The following is a 19,129-nucleotide window of genomic DNA, read 5'->3' as shown; positions in this document are numbered from 1 at the left end:
TTCTCTGTACAGCTCAACAGCAACCTCCTAGGCTTGGAAATTAAGCAAACCTGGAATCGTCAGCAACTACTGTTCCTCTAACAGCCGGTTGAGGCAAGCTGGGAAAGTGAGTCAATAGACTGCCATGTTCAAATATCTGTATATAATGATTAGAGCATATGTATGTAAATATGCCTCTATGTACCCTTAACATTGGGCCAATCTGAATTAAACTTTGCATGGACATTGTGACGCATACAGTAACTTACAGTAACTTCTATATGATCTTTAAAAAACCCATTTATTATAAATCAAAACTAAGTTTTTAAAAATGTTTTAATATTGGCGACAGAATTTTGCTTGACTTGACTAAATACAGGATGATGAATTTGAAAAACCATTACAGGTCTGGCAAAAATTTCCCACAGGCTGGAGTTTTGCTAGTCCAACAAAACAACATTAAGAAGCATTTTTACAGACTGGTACAGAACATGACTTTGATCTTTATGGATAGTTTTCCTTTTCATATGGTGGGTCAATTTTGTTTGAACTAACCCATCTACATAAACTACTAGTCAAAAGTTTTAGAACACCCCTTTTTTTCAGTTATTTATTGTGATTCAAGTTGTTTAAATCCAATGCATAGCTTGAAATGGTACAAAGGCAAGTGCTCAAATTAAAAAAATAAGGTTCAACAGCTTCAAGCACATCTTAATTGTAGTAAGCAACTCTCAGTTTTAACTGTGAAGAGAAGACTTCAAGCTGCAGGTTTGACTGGACGAGTTGCAGAAAGAAAGCCACTGCTAAGACATCAGAATAAGACAAAGAGGCTTGCCTGGTGCATGAAACACCACCATTGGACTACTGAAGATTGGAAGAAGGTACTATGGACTGATGACTCAAAATTTTAAATCTTTGCTTCATCACGCAGTATTTCAGTATGCCATCAAGCAGACGAAAGGATGGTTCCACAGTGTGTGACATCAACTGTCAGACATGGAGGAGGAGGTGTGATGGTTTGGGGCTGTTTTGCTGGATCCAGGGACGGTGACTTGTACAGAGTGAGAGGCACCCTGACCCAAACCAGCTACCACAGAATTCTGCAGTACAGTGACAGTACAGTGCAGTGTTATATCTGCCAAATGTGGCTACTTTGAAGAGTCAAAAATGAGAAAAATTGGGGTGTTCTAAAACTTTTTACTGGTAGTGTATACTACTACTACTACTACTACTACTACTACTACTACTAATAATAATAATGATAATAGTGTATTTAAGGCTTAATGTTATGAGAGGTATGCTGTCACAGTCAACTGTATCCCAAGCTTCTTAGCACAAGCTTATAAGGAAGTGAGTCACCCTTTCATACATATGGAGAACTTCTGGCTGTAAAAAGTGCTGAGTGCCAGTGGGTGAAATCTTTTATCATGCTTTCTTTTTTCTTTTAGGAATGTCAAAATAAGGATGTCCTCATGCCAAATTAAGATGGTGAATATATCTACTAAACAGCACCTGCAGATTTTTTTTTCAAGTGATGGTGTTGACCTCCGAATCACTACAAAAGGGGCTCACCTCATTGTGTATAGAAGCGTGCCGTTGTCGACTAGTCGTAGCAGTTTGTTAGGAGTTGTCATGTTGTGGGCTACAGATTTCTTTCCGTTGTGGAAAAAGGTATCAGGAGTCCAGATCTTACTGGCCAGGAGGTTGTTGAGGGGTAAAACCTGCATGGGCCCATCAAACTTCAGCCTCTCATCCCTCCAACTCTGGCGAAAGAAGACATCGATGGTGTACTCCTGATGGGAAGAGAGTTTGAAGAAATAGTTAGCAAGGTAACAGTTCACAAAACTGGGAACATGGCTCTCATTCAAGCCTTACAATGCTCTTATTTGTGAAAGCATACAAAAAAAAGGCTACATGATGTTAAGGTGAGCCACTTTTTTTGTTCTTTTATTTCCACTTTTGCTTTTCCTGCTTTAACCAGTCAAAATGTGTTTCCTTTTTTTTGGTGACACGATAACTGCTCCGTTAACAATGTTGTGTTTCTCTCACACTTAAGGTGTTAGAGCCTCAGCGAGAAAGCTTGTAGAACATCTGTTTCATGTTTTATTAATGTGCGACACAGTATTTCTGCATCGTCACCAACACACAAAAGACCAAACAAACTAAAACAAATGCGGGAAGTAGCTGTTCAAAATGAATTTATTTCACATTATTCATTCAATGGGTCTTGGTGTCCTAGCAACTGCTTTTCCTTGCCAGCTGTGTACAGCGACTGTGCAGACAGAGAGCTGAAGCTTCAACAGAGTGAGATGTGGGGAAGCAATCTCACAACAGTGCGCAACAAAGGCACGGTCCACGTGTTGCTAGCCATTTTTGAGCTTTTTGCTCGTTCGCTGAAACAGCTCAGGTACTGTGAACTGTAACTGGCTTCCCCCTGAGTGACACCTTGATTAAGTCATTTCCCATTGGTTTTAACAACAGGAATCCTTCATGCTCTGTGGGGAGGGTGTGCAGCTTCCATTCAACACAGCAACAGGTCTCCTCTAAACAGCACAGGATGGACGTCCATTAATTGATGCGATTGACCTCCTAAAGGCCTGCAAACTTGCAATGCTATACAATAATTACATCGCATCTGTCCTCACAGCAGTGCTCTAAATAAAGCCCACAGAGAGCTTCACAGACTGATAAAAGCCAGAATGTGACTAACGTGCGCAATCCTCAATCACTTTATTTCATCTTTGCCCCATTTATTAATTAACTGCAGTCTCTGGTTCTCTTTTTACACCTAATAACGAGTTCAAAAAGTAATTCATGTACTCTTTTTCCCATTAATTATGTCAGACTGATTCCTTCATGCATTAGGTTCTCAGTACTGTCATCAAAGGACTCTCCAGGTCAAAAAAAAGACAAATGACCAAACACATGTGGACAGTAGGGCAGCCATGACACTGATTTATTGTTCTGTCCTGCGCATCTTTAACAAAAACTTTCCTGCACAGTCTAAGAAAGTTTGTTCTATCTTGGCATACAAAAAAAAGGAACCCCAGAAAAACATTTAAATCCCCATCGCCAAGGTTATCCTTTTGTTATGCATGTTAATCACATCTTTATGAGATGCCAAATCAGGCCTCAATTAGTGTAAAACATGCAGTGATGTAAACTGACAATAGTGAGCTTGGCCCAGCTGGGGTGAAGCCATCATTTGATTGTTTCCTTTGGACAGAACCTCCTGTAAACATGGGGAATTAATTTGAAGACTGAAAGACAGAAGTGAGGAAAAGTATAGTCAATCTCCACAAGGCCAAATGGCACAAACCATTCAGATGCCAGCTGGTGTTCCTCCAGGGACTGAGTGATTGATTTCTCCTTGACAGAGGAGACAGAGCGGAGCCTCTACCCAACAGTGGCTGTCAAATATCTTTTTTTACAGCAGTCAGAATCATGAATAGATTAACTATGGCAAACAACTCTAATTTAAAGAACCCCTTTAAACACGTGACACCAGTATTGCAACTGCATTCATTAATGCTGACTGTCTTCACAATACGCAGACCATTTTTACAAGATTGCTGGCATCTTGCCTTTATTAGAATGATGAATATTTGGGGGGATTGATGTGCCTTGGATGGATTCAAAGTGGATGGTGCAGATGCTCTGTCTTTCTTACCCAGACAGCCCACAAATAAGTACAAATTCCATAACTGTAAAAACATATTTGCTGCAGTTAAAAAAACAATGAAATCATAAAAGTTGCAACTGGATCTTGCAACTTTTATGATTTCATGCTCCACAAAGAAAATTTGTGGAGCATGCTGAGCTGTAAACTAAATCATTTGATTGGGTTCTGATAAAAAAAACAAACATGTAAAGACTTGCATTTTATGGGTTGAAAATTGCTCAATACAGGGAGTGCAGAATTATTAGGCAAATGAGTATTTTGTCCACATCATCCTCTTCATGCATGTTGTCTTACTCCAAGCTGTATAGGCTCGAAAGCCTACTACCAATTAAGCATATTAGGTGATGTGCATCTCTGTAATGAGAAGGGGTGTGGTCTAATGACATCAACACCCTATATCAGGTGTGCATAATTATTAGGCAACTTCCTTTCCTTTGGCAAAATGGGTCAAAAGAAGGACTTGACAGGCTCAGAAAAGTCAAAAATAGTGAGATATCTTGCAGAGGGATGCAGCAGTCTTAAAATTGCAAAGCTTCTGAAGCGTGATCATCGAACAATCAAGCGTTTCATTCAAAATAGTCAACAGGGTCGCAAGAAGCGTGTGGAAAAACCAAGGCGCAAAATAACTGCCCATGAACTGAGAAAAGTCAAGCGTGCAGCTGCCAAGATGCCACTTGCCACCAGTTTGGCCATATTTCAGAGCTGCAACATCACTGGAGTGCCCAAAAGCACAAGGTGTGCAATACTCAGAGACATGGCCAAGGTAAGAAAGGCTGAAAGACGACCACCACTGAACAAGACACACAAGCTGAAACGTCAAGACTGGGCCAAGAAATATCTCAAGACTGATTTTTCTAAGGTTTTATGGACTGATGAAATGAGAGTGAGTCTTGATGGGCCAGATGGATGGGCCCGTGGCTGGATTGGTAAAGGGCAGAGAGCTCCAGTCCGACTCAGACGCCAGCAAGGTGGAGGTGGAGTACTGGTTTGGGCTGGTATCATCAAAGATGAGCTTGTGAACCCTTTTCGGGTTGAGGATGGAGTCAAGCTCAACTCCCAGTCCTACTGCCAGTTTCTGGAAGACACCTTCTTCAAGCAGTGGTACAGGAAGAAGTCTGCATCCTTCAAGAAAAACATGATTTTCATGCAGGACAATGCTCCATCACACGCGTCCAAGTACTCCACAGCGTGGCTGGCAAGAAAGGGTATAAAAGAAGAAAAACTAATGACATGGCCTCCTTGTTCACCTGATCTGAACCCCATTGAGAACCTGTGGTCCATCATCAAATGTAAGATTTACAAGGAGGGAAAACAGTACACCTCTCTGAACAGTGTCTGGGAGGCTGTGGTTGCTGCTGCACGCAATGTTGATGGTGAACAGATCAAAACACTGACAGAATCCATGGATGGCAGGCTTTTGAGTGTCCTTGCAAAGAAAGGTGGCTATATTGGTCGCTGATTTGTTTTTGTTTTGTTTTTGAATGTCAGAAATGTATATTTGTGAATGTGGAGATGTTATATTGGTTTCACTGGTAAAAATAAATAATTGAAATGGGTATATATTTGTTTTTTGTTAAGTTGCCTAATAATTATGCACAGTAATAGTCACCTGCACACACAGATATCCCCCTAATAGCTAAAACTAAAAACTACTTCCAAAAACATTCAGCTTTGATATTAATTAGTTTTTTGGGTTCATTGAGAACATGGTTGTTGTTCAATAATAAAATTATTCCTCAAAAATACAACTTGCCTAATAATTCTGCACTCCCTGTAGGATGTATAAGCTCACCTTAAAACAAAAAGGTGCCTTTAAATGTTATGTATTGTGGCCATGTGTATAAAACCTGGAAGGACTGTTGACCTGTACAGGGTGTACTCTGATCTGTTCACTGTCATCTGAGACTGAATCTATTTCCCTGGAATCCTAGTTGGATATGCAGTTTTGAAAATTGACAGATGAAGAGTCACCTTGTAAAGCTAGTGCTGACATAAAGTCAACAGCTTGAGACCAATCAGAGGTGGGCTGTCCACTTCCTTCAGCTGCCCACCCTTCAGTGGCAGGTCTGTGAAACAGCGCTCATTCTTAATCCATCCTCAAGGCTCCCAATTCACAGGAGCAATGTTTGGAGCTATGGTTTAAACTTGGACTTTTGATGACTGTAGGAGCATCACTTGGCAAAGGTAGAAGCTGGCAGGATGGGCTCCTTGACTCATTTTACTCCTCTCTCGCGCTTGCATTGACTAAACCAGGGGTGGGGAACTCCAGGCCTCAAGGGTCGGTGTCATGCAGGCTTGCATGTGTCCTTGATCTGACAGCTGATTTAAATGGCTAAAATACCTCTTCAACATGTCTTGAAGTTCTCCAGAGGCCTGGTAATGAACTAATCATTTGATTCAGGTGAGCTGACCCACGGTGATATCTAAAACAGGACACTGGCCCTTGAGGCCTGGAGTTCCCCGTCCCTGGACTAAGTGATACAAAATGTCCCTGCTTTTGACATTATTGGGGATGTAGCAATAGCTCTATTTGATAGAGCTGAAGTCTTCCACAACACTAATGCCAGCTTCAAAGATTTCAGGTGCCCCTCGTCCAAATTTTGCCCATTGTTTGTGAGCAGATCTATTCAAAAAGTTCCAAAAAACAATTTGCATGAAACTGTTACTTTTGGAGTTGACTGAAATTTGGGTTCATGAATTTTTCAGTAGGATTAATTACCGTAACAACACAGGAAAAAATGGGAGACATTCTCTCGATGACATATTCCTGGAAGCAGGTATGGTGTGGAGGGAATAGTCAGCCTTTGTGTGGGACTGTTGTTTTTTTGTAATTTAGCAGTGGGGTGAAGTTACAGTTTAATTACTATAGAAAGTAATTATCTAAGGCTATCCTTATTATAGTCATTCCTTAATGTGAAAAAGAACTAAAGAAAGGTACTTCACAACAAAATACTGTAAATGACCGCTATAATCAATATCGTTTGAATAACAATTGAACTAAGGCTAAAGTAAACTAAGATGAGCTCACTGGCCACTTCACTGAATGCCCCTTTTCCTTCAGAATTGCCTTATTTCTGGTGGTAGAAACATTCCTCAGAGATTTTGGCTGCAGATGTACCAGCTGCATGTTTGCAATCCATGATGTGAATCTCGTGTTCCACTAAATCCCACAGGTGCTACTGGACATAAATCTGATGGTCATTCAAGTAAAATGAACTTAATATCGTGTTGAAGAAACCAATCTGAGATGATCTGAGCTTTGTCATATGGTGGGTTATCCTGCTGGGATAATGCGCCTTTATCAATGTGGTCATAAAGGGACGGACAACACCGATACTCAGGTGGGCTGTGGTGTTTAAATGATGCTGATTTGGTACTAAACACCCAAAAGGTGCCAGGAAACTGTTCCCTACACCATAACATCACCAACAGCCTGAATCATTGATACAAGGCAGGATGGATCCATGCTTTCTTGCAGTTTATACCAAATTCTAACTGTATCATATGAATATCACAAGACTCAGACTCAACAGAAGAAATCAAGACCCGTCATGCTTTTCAAATTTTCAATTGCCCAATTTTGGTGAGTCTCGCAAATATAGTTTCCTGTTGTGGCACACAAGTGGCAACTGGTGTGGTCTTCTGCTGCTGTAACCTATTAGCTTCTGCATACCCTGGTTGTAAAGACTAGTTATTTGAGTTAATTTTGCCTCCATATCAGCTAAAACAACCATTCTCCTCTGACCTCTTGAATCAGCAAGGTGTTTTTGCACAGAGAACTGACACTTACTGGATATTTTCTCTTTTTCAGATCATTTTCTGTAAACCCTATAGACAGTATATGTGGGAAAATTGTAGCACATCATCAGTTTCTGAAATTTTCAGTTTAGCCCATATGGCACCAACAACCATGTCACATTCAAAGTCACTTAAATACCGTTTCCTCCCCATTCGGATGCTTGGTTTGAACTTCCAAAGGTCATCTTGACCTTTACATGCCTAAATGCACTCTTACTGCTATGTGAATGGCTAACTATATTTGCATTAAAGAGAAGTTGGACAGGTGCACCCAAAAAAGTGGCCAGTGAGTGTATTTTATGAAACGATTCAGTCACAGTTACAAAGTCACAAAGTATCTTTCAAGCCCTTAGTTGTTTCCAGAAGCAGCAATTTCAGCTACAGAGCTTTGATGAAGCCTCTGTACCCTTGCTGCTCACCAAAGATAGCAACGAGCTGAGACGGACGGATAGATTAGACATTTTTCTCACATGTTGTGAAAGGACCACAATGTAGCTAAACGAGGAGAAAATCTGGACTTTGATCTGATAAACACAGCGATGACTCCAAATAAATGCTAATAATGACTTGTGAGTTAGATGTGTAAGTACAAACAGTTTCCATTTGATTTTTTTTCTTACTATATCATCAACAGATTTATCACCGGCTGCAGACGTTTGATAATAAATGTCCTCTTTTAATGGGCTTAGATTTAAATTAAATTCCTCCTAAACTGTCTGACTGCACCCCTCTAAGACCATAAAAAAACGAAATTTCATAAAGTGAAAGCTTCAAAGGGCACAGCTGGGGTTATGTCTGTTTCTAGTGAGAAGGTTTACTGGAGAAATCAGATAAGGTTTCATTTACTGAGATGTTGTTGCGTATAAAGAACACAGTGCATTATGGGAACAATTCTTAATAAAATCGTGCATATTTGTGTTCATGTTTTTTTCTGCCTTGGGTACTGCAGAACCAAATGAACTAAAATGAATTAGGTAAAACCAAATCTCTGTCACTCTCTCACGTCTAATGTTTTCAAGTTGGGTTTAATGGCTGAGAAATTTCAGTAGATACTGACGGGCTCGCCACTGCAGTGAAAAAATAATTCACATTAGTGAATTATGGAATGAAAGGAAATTAGGAAAATATGAACAGTTGTTGAGGTAGGATGTACACGAGACTGGGCTAAATGAGTCTAGACGTTAAAAAACGAGATCGGGTGTCTGGATCTCTGGTAATGGCAGGAAGGTTGTGTCTAATATCTGATAGAATATTAATGCAGTCTTTTATCACGAATTAATGAGTTCATTAAATTCTAAACATTTAGTTATTACATCCTCTTGTAATAATGTCACCACGGCTTTGTTTTAAGTTGTTTCTTTTCTTTTTTTGTCCGTTTCAATGAATCCTTTTTATCAAATGAAATCAGCTTTTAGCCAAAGCAACCTGAACAAGCCGTTTATGCCAGAAAATTTCCACTCGGTAACCCATGCTACTGTTATTCGTGGCTACAACTGGAGACATTTTTTCTTTAGATTAGCAGACTGGTTTGACAGGTTTGATTTAGTGCCTCTGACGAGATAGCATATTGTGCACAAGCGCTGTTTCCCCAATTTACTGTGCAGAAATGGTATGCGTGGTACACAATATGTCATCATGTCTTGTTTTTGACAGCGCACAGCAGCCCAGAGATAAGAGACTGGTTCGCTGGTGTGGTAACGATACAGAATTAACACAGCTTTTGGGCCCAATTCTTCTCTTCTGTGGGCATCGTGTCGATCAGTCAGAGGCTTGATTAATAATTACAATTTCGCCTTTCTCTCCCCTTGCCAATTATTCTGTCTCACTTGGATTCTTGTTTGCTGTTCACCTTTCCCTGCTGAGAGTAGAACCTGCGTGAGACTTGCATTGAGCTGTGAATCCCATACCAACTCCAATTATTGTCAGAGTTCACAAGCTTTTGCAGCTCTGAGCCGTAAACATGTTTTAGCACTTCACTGCATCACACTTCAAATAGGAACATTTTGTTCCACGAATATAGAGTCAAGTATGTAGCAGTAATCACATAAAAGCAATATGGAAATGGGACTCATTAGCAAATTACGACTGTTTGGAGCTGCATGCAGTGATGCAAACATGAATGAATTACATTTAGAAAGGAAATTTTGGTTTATTCATCATGTGTTATATATCTACTACAAAAATAGAATGAATCCATGCATGCATGTTAAAAAAAATGCATACATAGTGTCCCCTGACAGTGTTTTCAAAGTCCGCAGTAGAAAATGCAAGAGAGAGATTTATCAGAGATCAGGGTTTCCATCTTGTGTCCAGTGGAAATCACGTGATTTAGACTGAACATATTCAATTCAATTTATATATCACCAAATCACAAGAACAATTGCCTTGAGGTGCTTTATATTGTAAGGTAAAGACCCTACAATATCAGAGGAAAACCCCAACAACCAGACATCTGTCCCTCTGAACAAGCACTTGGCAACAGTGGGAAGGAAAAACTCCTTTTTAAAAGGAAGAAACCTCCGGCAGAACCCAGCTCAGGGAGGGGCAGCCGGAACGAAGGACACACCATGGAATATATGTAAACTGATGTGTGGCATATGTATAAAAACTGAATACCATTATAGTAGATCTGCTATATTAGATTTATAGTGGCTCTGCTGTACTACTTTAACATGGATGTTTTTTTATCCTTGAACTTCCCTTGAGTTCTAGTCCTTATTTATCTTACACTGCCCTTTGGTGCAGTTCCTTAATTCATCCTGTTTGAAAGAAGCTGATTAGCTTCCCTCTGTCTAACCCTCAAGCAATCAAGCTATTTTTAGACACTTAAATGTAAATCTATATGAACACATTTACATTTAATTAGAGAATCTAATGCTATTTGTTGTAAAACTAATTTTCTTTGTTTTAATACTAATAATATTTCATTTTTGAAACCTGAGGTATGTTCGAATCAGTAACGCACAGTTTTCTCATCCTTTATTACTGCAAACAAAGATTTTTTTCTGCAGATTTAACCTATTTTGTACAGACACATTCAAAGCATTTAGATTACTGAAATATCTAGAAATATGGAATAACTGCCTACAAGCTAGAGTAAGGTTTCACTGGTCAAGTTCACGTCTTGCTTGTATTTATGTTTTAAAAGTCCATTGCATACTATGACTAGTTTGTGGCTTTGCTCTGGCCTGCGTTGGTGAAGCGTTGCTCTGGTCCCATAGACACATTCTGTGTCAGAATGGTCGGACATCTCAGGGATATTACCTTCACTATCCGATGCCAACTCATCTCCGTCCTTGAGCTGTGTTCACTGTCACTTTGGGCACTTTCAGCACTTTGGGAAAGTATCTGCCTCAAGGCAGTAAATTTTGATACTCTGGGTCTGTTATGTCTGAATGTAAGAGAACAGGGCATTTAGAGCCATCTAAAGCCTGTGCTATCGGCTCACTGCAATTTCAAACAATACAATGAGCTCCTTATAACTTTTCCAGTATTTAACATTAGATGTCCCATCAAAAAAGAGAAGATGGCTGCAGCTGCAAGACTGAAAAGCACCTAACTGTAGTGTTGGTTTAAATGGATTTGTGGTCATGATTTCAGTTGGCTTCTTTGGGGTCAGAAAGCGAACATGTTTAAAATAGAAGCCATACAATAGTTTTGCTTTTAATAATAAAAAACACAAGCCTCCACTGCCCTTTACTTGCTAAGGGATTAGGATTAGGGATGGGAATCATGACGTTTCAGGTCAGTAGTTCAATTCTTTGGAATTGGTGGTCTGCTAGCCTATTGATCCTGCTTATCTGTTCCACTTTCACTTGTGCTACAATCAGCTGATTTCAGTTTGTGTGCTGAAGGACGACTATAAAGTTGCAGTCTACAGCGTGAACATGGACATTACTTTTATTTTTACTTGATAAAAAAACAAGAGTGTTATGGTGCAAAGTGCATCAGGGACAATTGCACTATGCTGCTAACACAATTTTGGCTCTTTGCAAGCATCTGCACAGACATCATGCTAACGCTAAGCTAGCCAAGAACCCAAAGTGACGTTAGCTGAGCCAACCCCCGCCCAGCAGGCAGACCCTAAACTTCAACAGGTAACAAACTGATGAGCAGTCAGGCTGCAGCTGTTCACACCTAAATACGAGGAGAGAGATCATATGTGTAGCCTCATTCAGATAATGATTTGTCTTGGTGTATGGGACTGTAGCCACAGGTTTACACTGTTAAAATGTAATTATGAGACTATGTGTTTCGGGTCATTTTATAAAGAAAACTTTATCCTGGGAGTATTACTTTAAAGACTGCTTCTTAGCGATGGTGGTGACATTTAAAGCAGAGCCAACGAAAACTCAATGAGAACTGATAAACGATCGAATTAATAAGTGATATCGATAATGGAATTGGAATAGCTAAATTCTTATCACTTTCCATCCCCATGAAGGATGTTACAGCCTTCTTACTTCTGGCTGCTATTAGAAGAAAAATATAGGCTTTTAGGTTGCAAAAAAGTCTTCCTGTTCTGCTTTCAAGTTGTTCCTGTACGACACATGAATCATGCCGCAACACTGGGGAATACTATGACCTGTACAGTGAGTGGAAAAAAGCCCTATTTTAAGAGTAAAGTTTTTTTTTTCATTTTTTTATGAAAGGTGGTGGTGATGACCAATTTAAATTTGGTGTATTCTCTAAAAAGGGCATAAGTGGGTTAGCAAGTCCTTGAATAAGGACAACATGATTGATACAGATTCCAGGAGTTCACCTTTAAATTTTAGCAGCACAAAGATTCATCTGTTCTCTCCAGAATTTAAACTTGTAGGGGGTTTGTTTTGGAGCTAAATTTTTCTGAATTGTAGACATACAGATATAGGCTGTCACTTTTTCACATAACCCAGTAATTTTTATCCCCAGAAATTTTGCAGCCCTGGTGAGATCGGGCCATCACTGCCGTCTCTGTCAAACCGAGCCTCAGCACAGTCCATGTGACAGCCTAAATCGCTTCCCATTTCATCAGCAAAGGCCTGTCAAATCCCACCATGAAACAGGTACATGTGCTGTGACACAGCATGCATGTGGATACGACGTGACTCCATTGACTTACTGAAAGGGCAGGAGAAAGACACAAACGAAAGACAGAAAAAAATCCACCGGAATGAGTGAGAAAGTAGGAGGCTCGGGATAGAGAAACACACCAACCTACTTACTAGAGATCAGCATCAAGATCGTAACCTACATTCTTAGTGTGACAAAGTGCAGAAATCTTCTCTTAGTCAGACACAACTGTACAAAGTGCCCTGCTACTGGCCTAATATTTGAATCATGCACGATGAATACGCAGTTGTGAGCGTTCCTCTTCTTCCAATATGGGACACTAAAGGTAGATGTGGCGGACAGGGGTACAAGTGACGTCTAAATGTGTGGCCCCAGGGCGAGCAGACATTTCTAGGACACTTGATGTTACGGAGATCGGTAGCTGGATGTATGCAGCAGAAGATAAGATTAAGAGGTCATTGAGTGTGCTCTGACTGTGAATTTCTTGTAACAGTTTGGAGAGAAATATCTCTACAAGTATAGTGTTTGTTTTTTCATGATCCCACATCAACCTATTGCCTGATCCGATTTCATGAGACTTTATTTGGTGATATTGTTCTTCTTGAAATTGTTTGTTTCCCCTTATACACATAAGAATGAGGTCTAGTATGAGAACGCTTTTTTTAGGAGACAGTGTTGCACGATAAGATACTTTAATGGCTAATTCAAAAGATATCTTATGCTCCTATAGAGCTGGTTTGCCTTTTTGTTTCAGTGACTCTGCAGCTGCCTCAAAGTAATCAGTTAAACTGCGGTTAGCTGTAGACAAAACAAAACTCTCTTGTGTGAACACATCAAGGGAAAACCTCAAAAAGCTTCTCTCCACCTCTGAAATACCTCCAAGATTAGCCGTTTCCTCTTTTTTAACTGACCTAGAAAAATGGTTCAGGCTTTTGCTTCCCAGTACTGTTTACTGCAATGCCCTACTCAGAGGCTGTCCTGCTCCACGCTCATTCAGCTTGTTAGCCTGAAAACTCATCATCCAGAAAACACGATCCCGCGACCTCAACCTACTCTAGAGATGCCACCGTCGGCTCTGACGAGTGTCTTCAAAGCTCAAATATACAACCATAAAATAACCCACCCTATAGGATTATCTATAAGACAGCACTAATTTTCTAAATTTGAAAGAAAAACTACGCCAACTTCCCACCCACTTGTCCTAGAAGGCATCCGTCGATGTGGAAACAGGCACCGATTTCAGACAACTCCTTATTAAAATGCACAATAGGAATTTTAACCCAGCCTGCTATCCACATATTTTCCTTGTACTGCAGTCGGTCTTGCCTTGTGTTATTTCTTCCTCTGCTTAAAGGACCCGAAAAAGCTCAGAGTGCTGATCTATGACCAACATTTTATTCATGCAATGCTACACAATACCTTTGGAGATAGAATTTAGTAGATAGTGTAGGAGGAGATTACTGGAGTATAAAAAAACGAGATGTTAATCTCCATAAAGTTGCTATCTGAACTGGACCCTTGCAATGTATGCACAACAATGCAAACACAACACTTTAAGCAGTTCACTGGTACAGACAAGATGCGAGCAAGCGAGAGGAACAAAAAGAGTGTCGGCACTACATATGCAAAAGATGTCCTATAAACACATTTGCAATGCAGATATTCAGACACTTGACTTTCAACGTCAGTTCCATTGTGGGATGCCTTTTGACGGCTTAAGCCTGATCATCTTTTCAGACTAGGCTGTGGAAAATCTTGAAAGGAAGTACTTGGAGCCGTTCTGCAGCCTTCATGTCAGTATGGAGCAAGAAAACCCAGTGTACCCTGGGGCCAAGATGAGTCCTTCTTGGGTAATGATCTAAAACTGACAAGACAATGGAGAAATTAAAATAATAATAATATGTTGATGCTGTGTTTCCCAGGCTGCTACTTTACATGCACTGACAGCAAGACAAAGGTGCCAGCGTGTGTGAACCAGCACTGACCTAGCTAACTGCAGCTCTGACCAAAGCATTACCACAAGTGGGCTTCTGTGTCCCGTGGTGTTTTCTGTTGATTCATGCAGCTGCCAAGTGGAGCATGTGAAGAGAATAAAAGACTGGATCTAGAACTGAGCTCTGAGAGACCCCAAAGGTGACATGTCCTGAAAAAGAGAAAGCACTGTCCTCTGCACCAATGCAACAGAGCCCTTCTCTCAAAGCAGCGAAACTGCTGTCTTTCTCATATTAATAATCATACTCAGCAAGTGTCACATGCAAACATTAAATGAGTAATCACTTTGTTTTTAGGCTACTTGTAAGAGGAACATTGATATGTCATTAACTTTTAGTTTACATGGCACAGTTGTTAGAAAACAGGTACTTATTCACATATAAAAATTTCCTCTTATTTTGTTTTATTTGTGTCCATATAGTGAACATTGATCCCAGGAAACTCTTCTAGCACTTTATTTGGTGTCTGCCAACACATGAGCCAAGTGTCTCCTTTATTGCTTAATGCTATGTTCATGAGCTAGTCACTGCCTGCCACTTGATTTGGAGCAGGCTGTGTACAGTGGGACAGATGTGTTCTGTGGCAGCTGAATGTGGCATGTGTGAAAAGGTGGCTGTGAGTGCAGGTGTATCAAAAGGCCCGCTATGTCTTGAGAAAAAAAAATGCAAAGAACGAGTCCCATATGGAAATGCAGTATTTTACATATGAGTTTGATGATCATTGAAAAGTTATGGGCCAAGAGATCATAAGTTTTTATTTGAAAGATAACGAGTTGTCTGCAGATCTGCACTTTATGAATGTTCACTTTTGCTCAGTGGTTATTAAACAAGAGTTTGCAGATTAGTCTTCCATGCAAACTAAAGACAACTGTGGCAAGCTGCTAGCAACCAAGGAAATGGCATGGAGGTTTATGGTGCAAAACCCTCTGTCACTCGGCAACCTTCAGCAACAACTCATCAATTGGCCAGGGAATGCACATTTTTCCCTAGCGATCGGTTGTTGACAGGGGGCCACTGAGTGGTCTCAGTGAAACTGGGGGTATTAGCGATCGATTTCACAATGCCTGCCTGCAATCTCCAGCAACTGGCTGGGGAATATTTCTGTAACAGTTGGTGGTTGCCAGGCTGTCGCCTCTGATCTCTAAGCCCGTGTGACTGGAGCCATGGATAACCAAAAGTCAGTATGTTAACAAAGAGCCTCAAGCTTTTCCAAGACGTTTAGAGAAGATTTATCAAGATTTTGATGTGAGAGTGTTTCTGCTTAACAACATTTTGTCAGCATGTTCATGTACTGAAATGTTGCCATCACTGTTTGCAAAATGTGAAAGACACAGCTGTTGTATCAGCCTTACATGACAGTCTCGTAGCTTATAGAGTACATACTTATGGATAGGCTTATTTAGATCGACATAGAAATAGCTCATGAAATGAACTGTGCTCTGTTCTTGATGCGAAGCTACATCACAATCATTTCATCTGTCAAATAAGCAGTGTGTTCACACTGTAGCTCACATTATGTTGAACTAAATGTTGAAAGACTGCTGTTGAACATCCAGTCAATATGCTGAATATTTATATATTGCCCTTGTTATGTATCCATGTATATTATCCTTTTGTGGATTAAAAGAGAACAAATCAAGCAAAAAAAAAAAAAAAATTACAGCAAGAAGAACAACTGGACTGACTATAGTCCACCACTGGATGTGGAATGGTATTTTACCTTTTTTTTTTATCATTAGACCACAACCTGTGTTGACTAGTGACACATCAGTATATTGGCACTATACAGTATATTAATGGGTAAGTGCATTATTATACACAAATAATTTTGTAGTCTTTTCAGGTATCAAATTTGGGATTATAAGTCATTTAACTACCATGATTACTACAGTGACAACCCTACAGTGACAACCCTATTTTATACACTGATATAATAAAATTATTCCTTACAATTACAATAATTTCTAATTATGCAAAGTCAGGGTTATCGCCCAGTCACAGTAGAATAAGAACAGAATGGCAATTTTCTTGTGACTACCAAAAGCCAGTACCTGCCCAGTGATTGCATTAAATTTTCGCATTTGACAATCAAATGCAAGTAGCTGAAGCAACCACAGTTGACTGCAGAGTTACTGAACAGGTTTCTTGGTGGGAAGCAACTGGTCTCTAAACAGTTGAGTCCCGACACTGGTAACATTTGCAAATAACTGTTGTCTAATTTATAAATGTAGACAGATTTCCAACACATCTGAATCAATCTCAGACTCCATTCAACTAATAGAGAGACAGATTTATTGCTTATTATGGCCATCCTGAGACACCAAAGTTGCTTGAAAGAAAGCAAATGACTGCAAGTGGTTGCAGACCTGGTCTTTGAATCATAAGTATTGAGATTGCAAGCTGATTGCACACGATCGCAATAACTTTGGATTGATTTGGGCCATTAGAAAGATGTGTGTTGACTCAGGGATTGCATAGCATAGGAAAATAAAGAAGCCACCAACCATGCAGACTAATATCATTTCTGACTTGCATGGCGCTACCTCTTTTGTCGTCGGTTGGCTGGTCTCCTCCTCTTTTTGTTTTTTTTTCTTTTCACTAATTAATTAATTTTCTGATTCTTCCAACAAATCTCTTCTTTTGTGTACTAATACTGACATTTAATTACTTCATCTCATTTAATTATATTTCATTTAATTATCTAATTATATACAGATATACACCCACTCATTTTATTTGTGTCTTTGTTACCCGGCACACTTAACCATGACAGCATGAATATTTGTGCGTCTCTGTACTCTACAGTTGAGTTAGTTAACATAAAGAACATCTGTCATATAACATTAAGGAAGTAAAGCCGTTCACCTTTAACATCCTCTGTAACCGTCTTCACACAAGTTTATGACATCCTCAGGAGATCCTCATCGACTCGTGTTCGAGTCTGACAGCCTGAACACAAGCTGCTGTAGAGGAGCTATGCTTAGAGCCCCAGAACAGAGTGAAGCAGAGCTCCAGTGAGACCGAAACACTCAAAGTTTGGCAAAAACGCACTAATCTTGCTACGTCATGCAGGCTGTCAAGCCAGCTCTGTGCTCAGCTTGAGAAACAAACCCAGAGCTCAAGGCGGTCAATTAGAGCTGCATGATCAAATATGTCAAATGCTGTACAGGGTCTCAAGACAACGCATAAAAAATCTCAGGCAATTGCTGCTTAAAGAGGGTCATATGAGGCTTTTAAAGGCTGTGTTTTACAAGGAGACCACTTTGACAAGGAACAGCACCATCCGAAAGTTGTCTGCTAGTATATAACATAAAGATATGTACACAAAACCAGTACTACTACTACTGATAATAATAATAATAATGAATGCATGAATAGCTAAGACCAACAATTCCAAAATCCTCTACAAGGACCTCCAAGCAAAGGTGCTTAAACAATCCAAATTCCACACTGTGATGAAAAGCCTTCTTAGGTTAGATGGCTCTGTTCAGGTCTGATCAGAGTGAGGAGGAAGCTGAGGAAACTGATACTCACCATGTCCGTGTCTGAAACGGGTCCAAAACTCGTTACATAGATGTTTGTCCTCACTTCTGTTACGCTCTCTGAGGAAAAGAGACAAAAAGGACCAGAACACATTACGGTGCAGTCTGCACACAAAAAAAAGCATTGCTGCAGCTCTGTCTTTGTTAAGCTGATTGTTTGTGTGCATGACAGTGAAGTTTGCTGGTTGGATTTTAACTAAGCTGCCTTAGAAAAAGCCTAGAGTATTAAACGGTTAGAGAAACACCTCAATCTGAAGGAAAAAAATAAAACAAATGCAGAAGACTTATGCATGCTCAGGGAGGAATTTGTGTCCTCCTGGATGGCTTAATACCTGGATTCAAACTGTCTTTATGCATCATTTCGTCAAATCCGTGTTCTTGTAGCACAGGCTGCTGGTTTAAGAACATAATGCTACACCAATAACATAAGACATTTTCTAAAATACACACTGCACTGGCTATAACAGTCCTAAGGATTTGGCCCAGGAGTTGTTGTTTGTTTTTTTTCCTTCTTCCCTGACCTCAATTCGGAGGCAAAATGTTGCTGCGAGCAGCTTCACAGATGCTTCTGAAAGTTATCCATTCAGTAAAACTACCATTTGTTTGGCTCAAGCTCGTTTTTGACCACTAAAGCATAAAATTTGCTTTGGGCCACGCCCAAGTCTGTATCTTCAGAGACGAGATTCCCTTTTGACCAAAAATGATTTTAGTCAGCCTTTTCAAAAAAATATTTAACAGCCCTTAAAGGACTACTGGCTCAGGAATAATATGCAGCAGCTTAACGGTAAGCATTATTTAACTCAGATAATGTACATGTTTTGCAGTTACACACACATACACACACTGAGTCTGATTCTGGCATGACTCTATAAGACTTTCTACTGTGTCTATTCCTAAGGAAGATGTATTTCTTCAGTTTTAATGACATGCATCGTTGCATGTTATGTAACAATAAAAGCTCCATAATTGCTTTTCTGTCATAATGATTTATAGATGATTCCTGAATTTGCAACACCGATCACACTGATCATTATACGGCATGCTAGTGCAGACCTTTAATTGTGATATGAATCATGCGACGTGGA

At 39.9% G+C, this 19,129-nt stretch overlaps 1 protein-coding gene across 3 annotated transcripts in view; it reads right to left on the bottom strand.

Annotated features, from left to right (window-relative positions):
- Positions 1-19,129, bottom strand: part of gabra3 (gamma-aminobutyric acid type A receptor subunit alpha3) — a 103,947-nt gene that overhangs the window by 26,232 nt on the left and 58,586 nt on the right. For all 3 annotated transcript variants that reach the window (XM_019364101.2, XM_019364102.2, XM_005471944.4), the window contains 2 exons: positions 18,037-18,104; positions 1,552-1,772 (listed from right to left, as the gene is read on the bottom strand). In XM_019364101.2, coding sequence (XP_019219646.1) covers positions 1,552-1,772; positions 18,037-18,104 — 289 coding nt within the window. The remainder of the gene's footprint in view (positions 1-1,551; positions 1,773-18,036; positions 18,105-19,129) is intronic.

The sequence above is a fragment of the Oreochromis niloticus genome, linkage group LG10 (assembly GCF_001858045.2).
Source record: "Oreochromis niloticus isolate F11D_XX linkage group LG10, O_niloticus_UMD_NMBU, whole genome shotgun sequence".
In the NCBI taxonomy this organism is placed as follows: Eukaryota; Metazoa; Chordata; class Actinopteri; order Cichliformes; family Cichlidae; genus Oreochromis; species Oreochromis niloticus.
The sequence above is the reverse complement of the archived record's forward strand: the minus strand, read 5'-3'. Positions and strand labels throughout refer to the sequence as shown.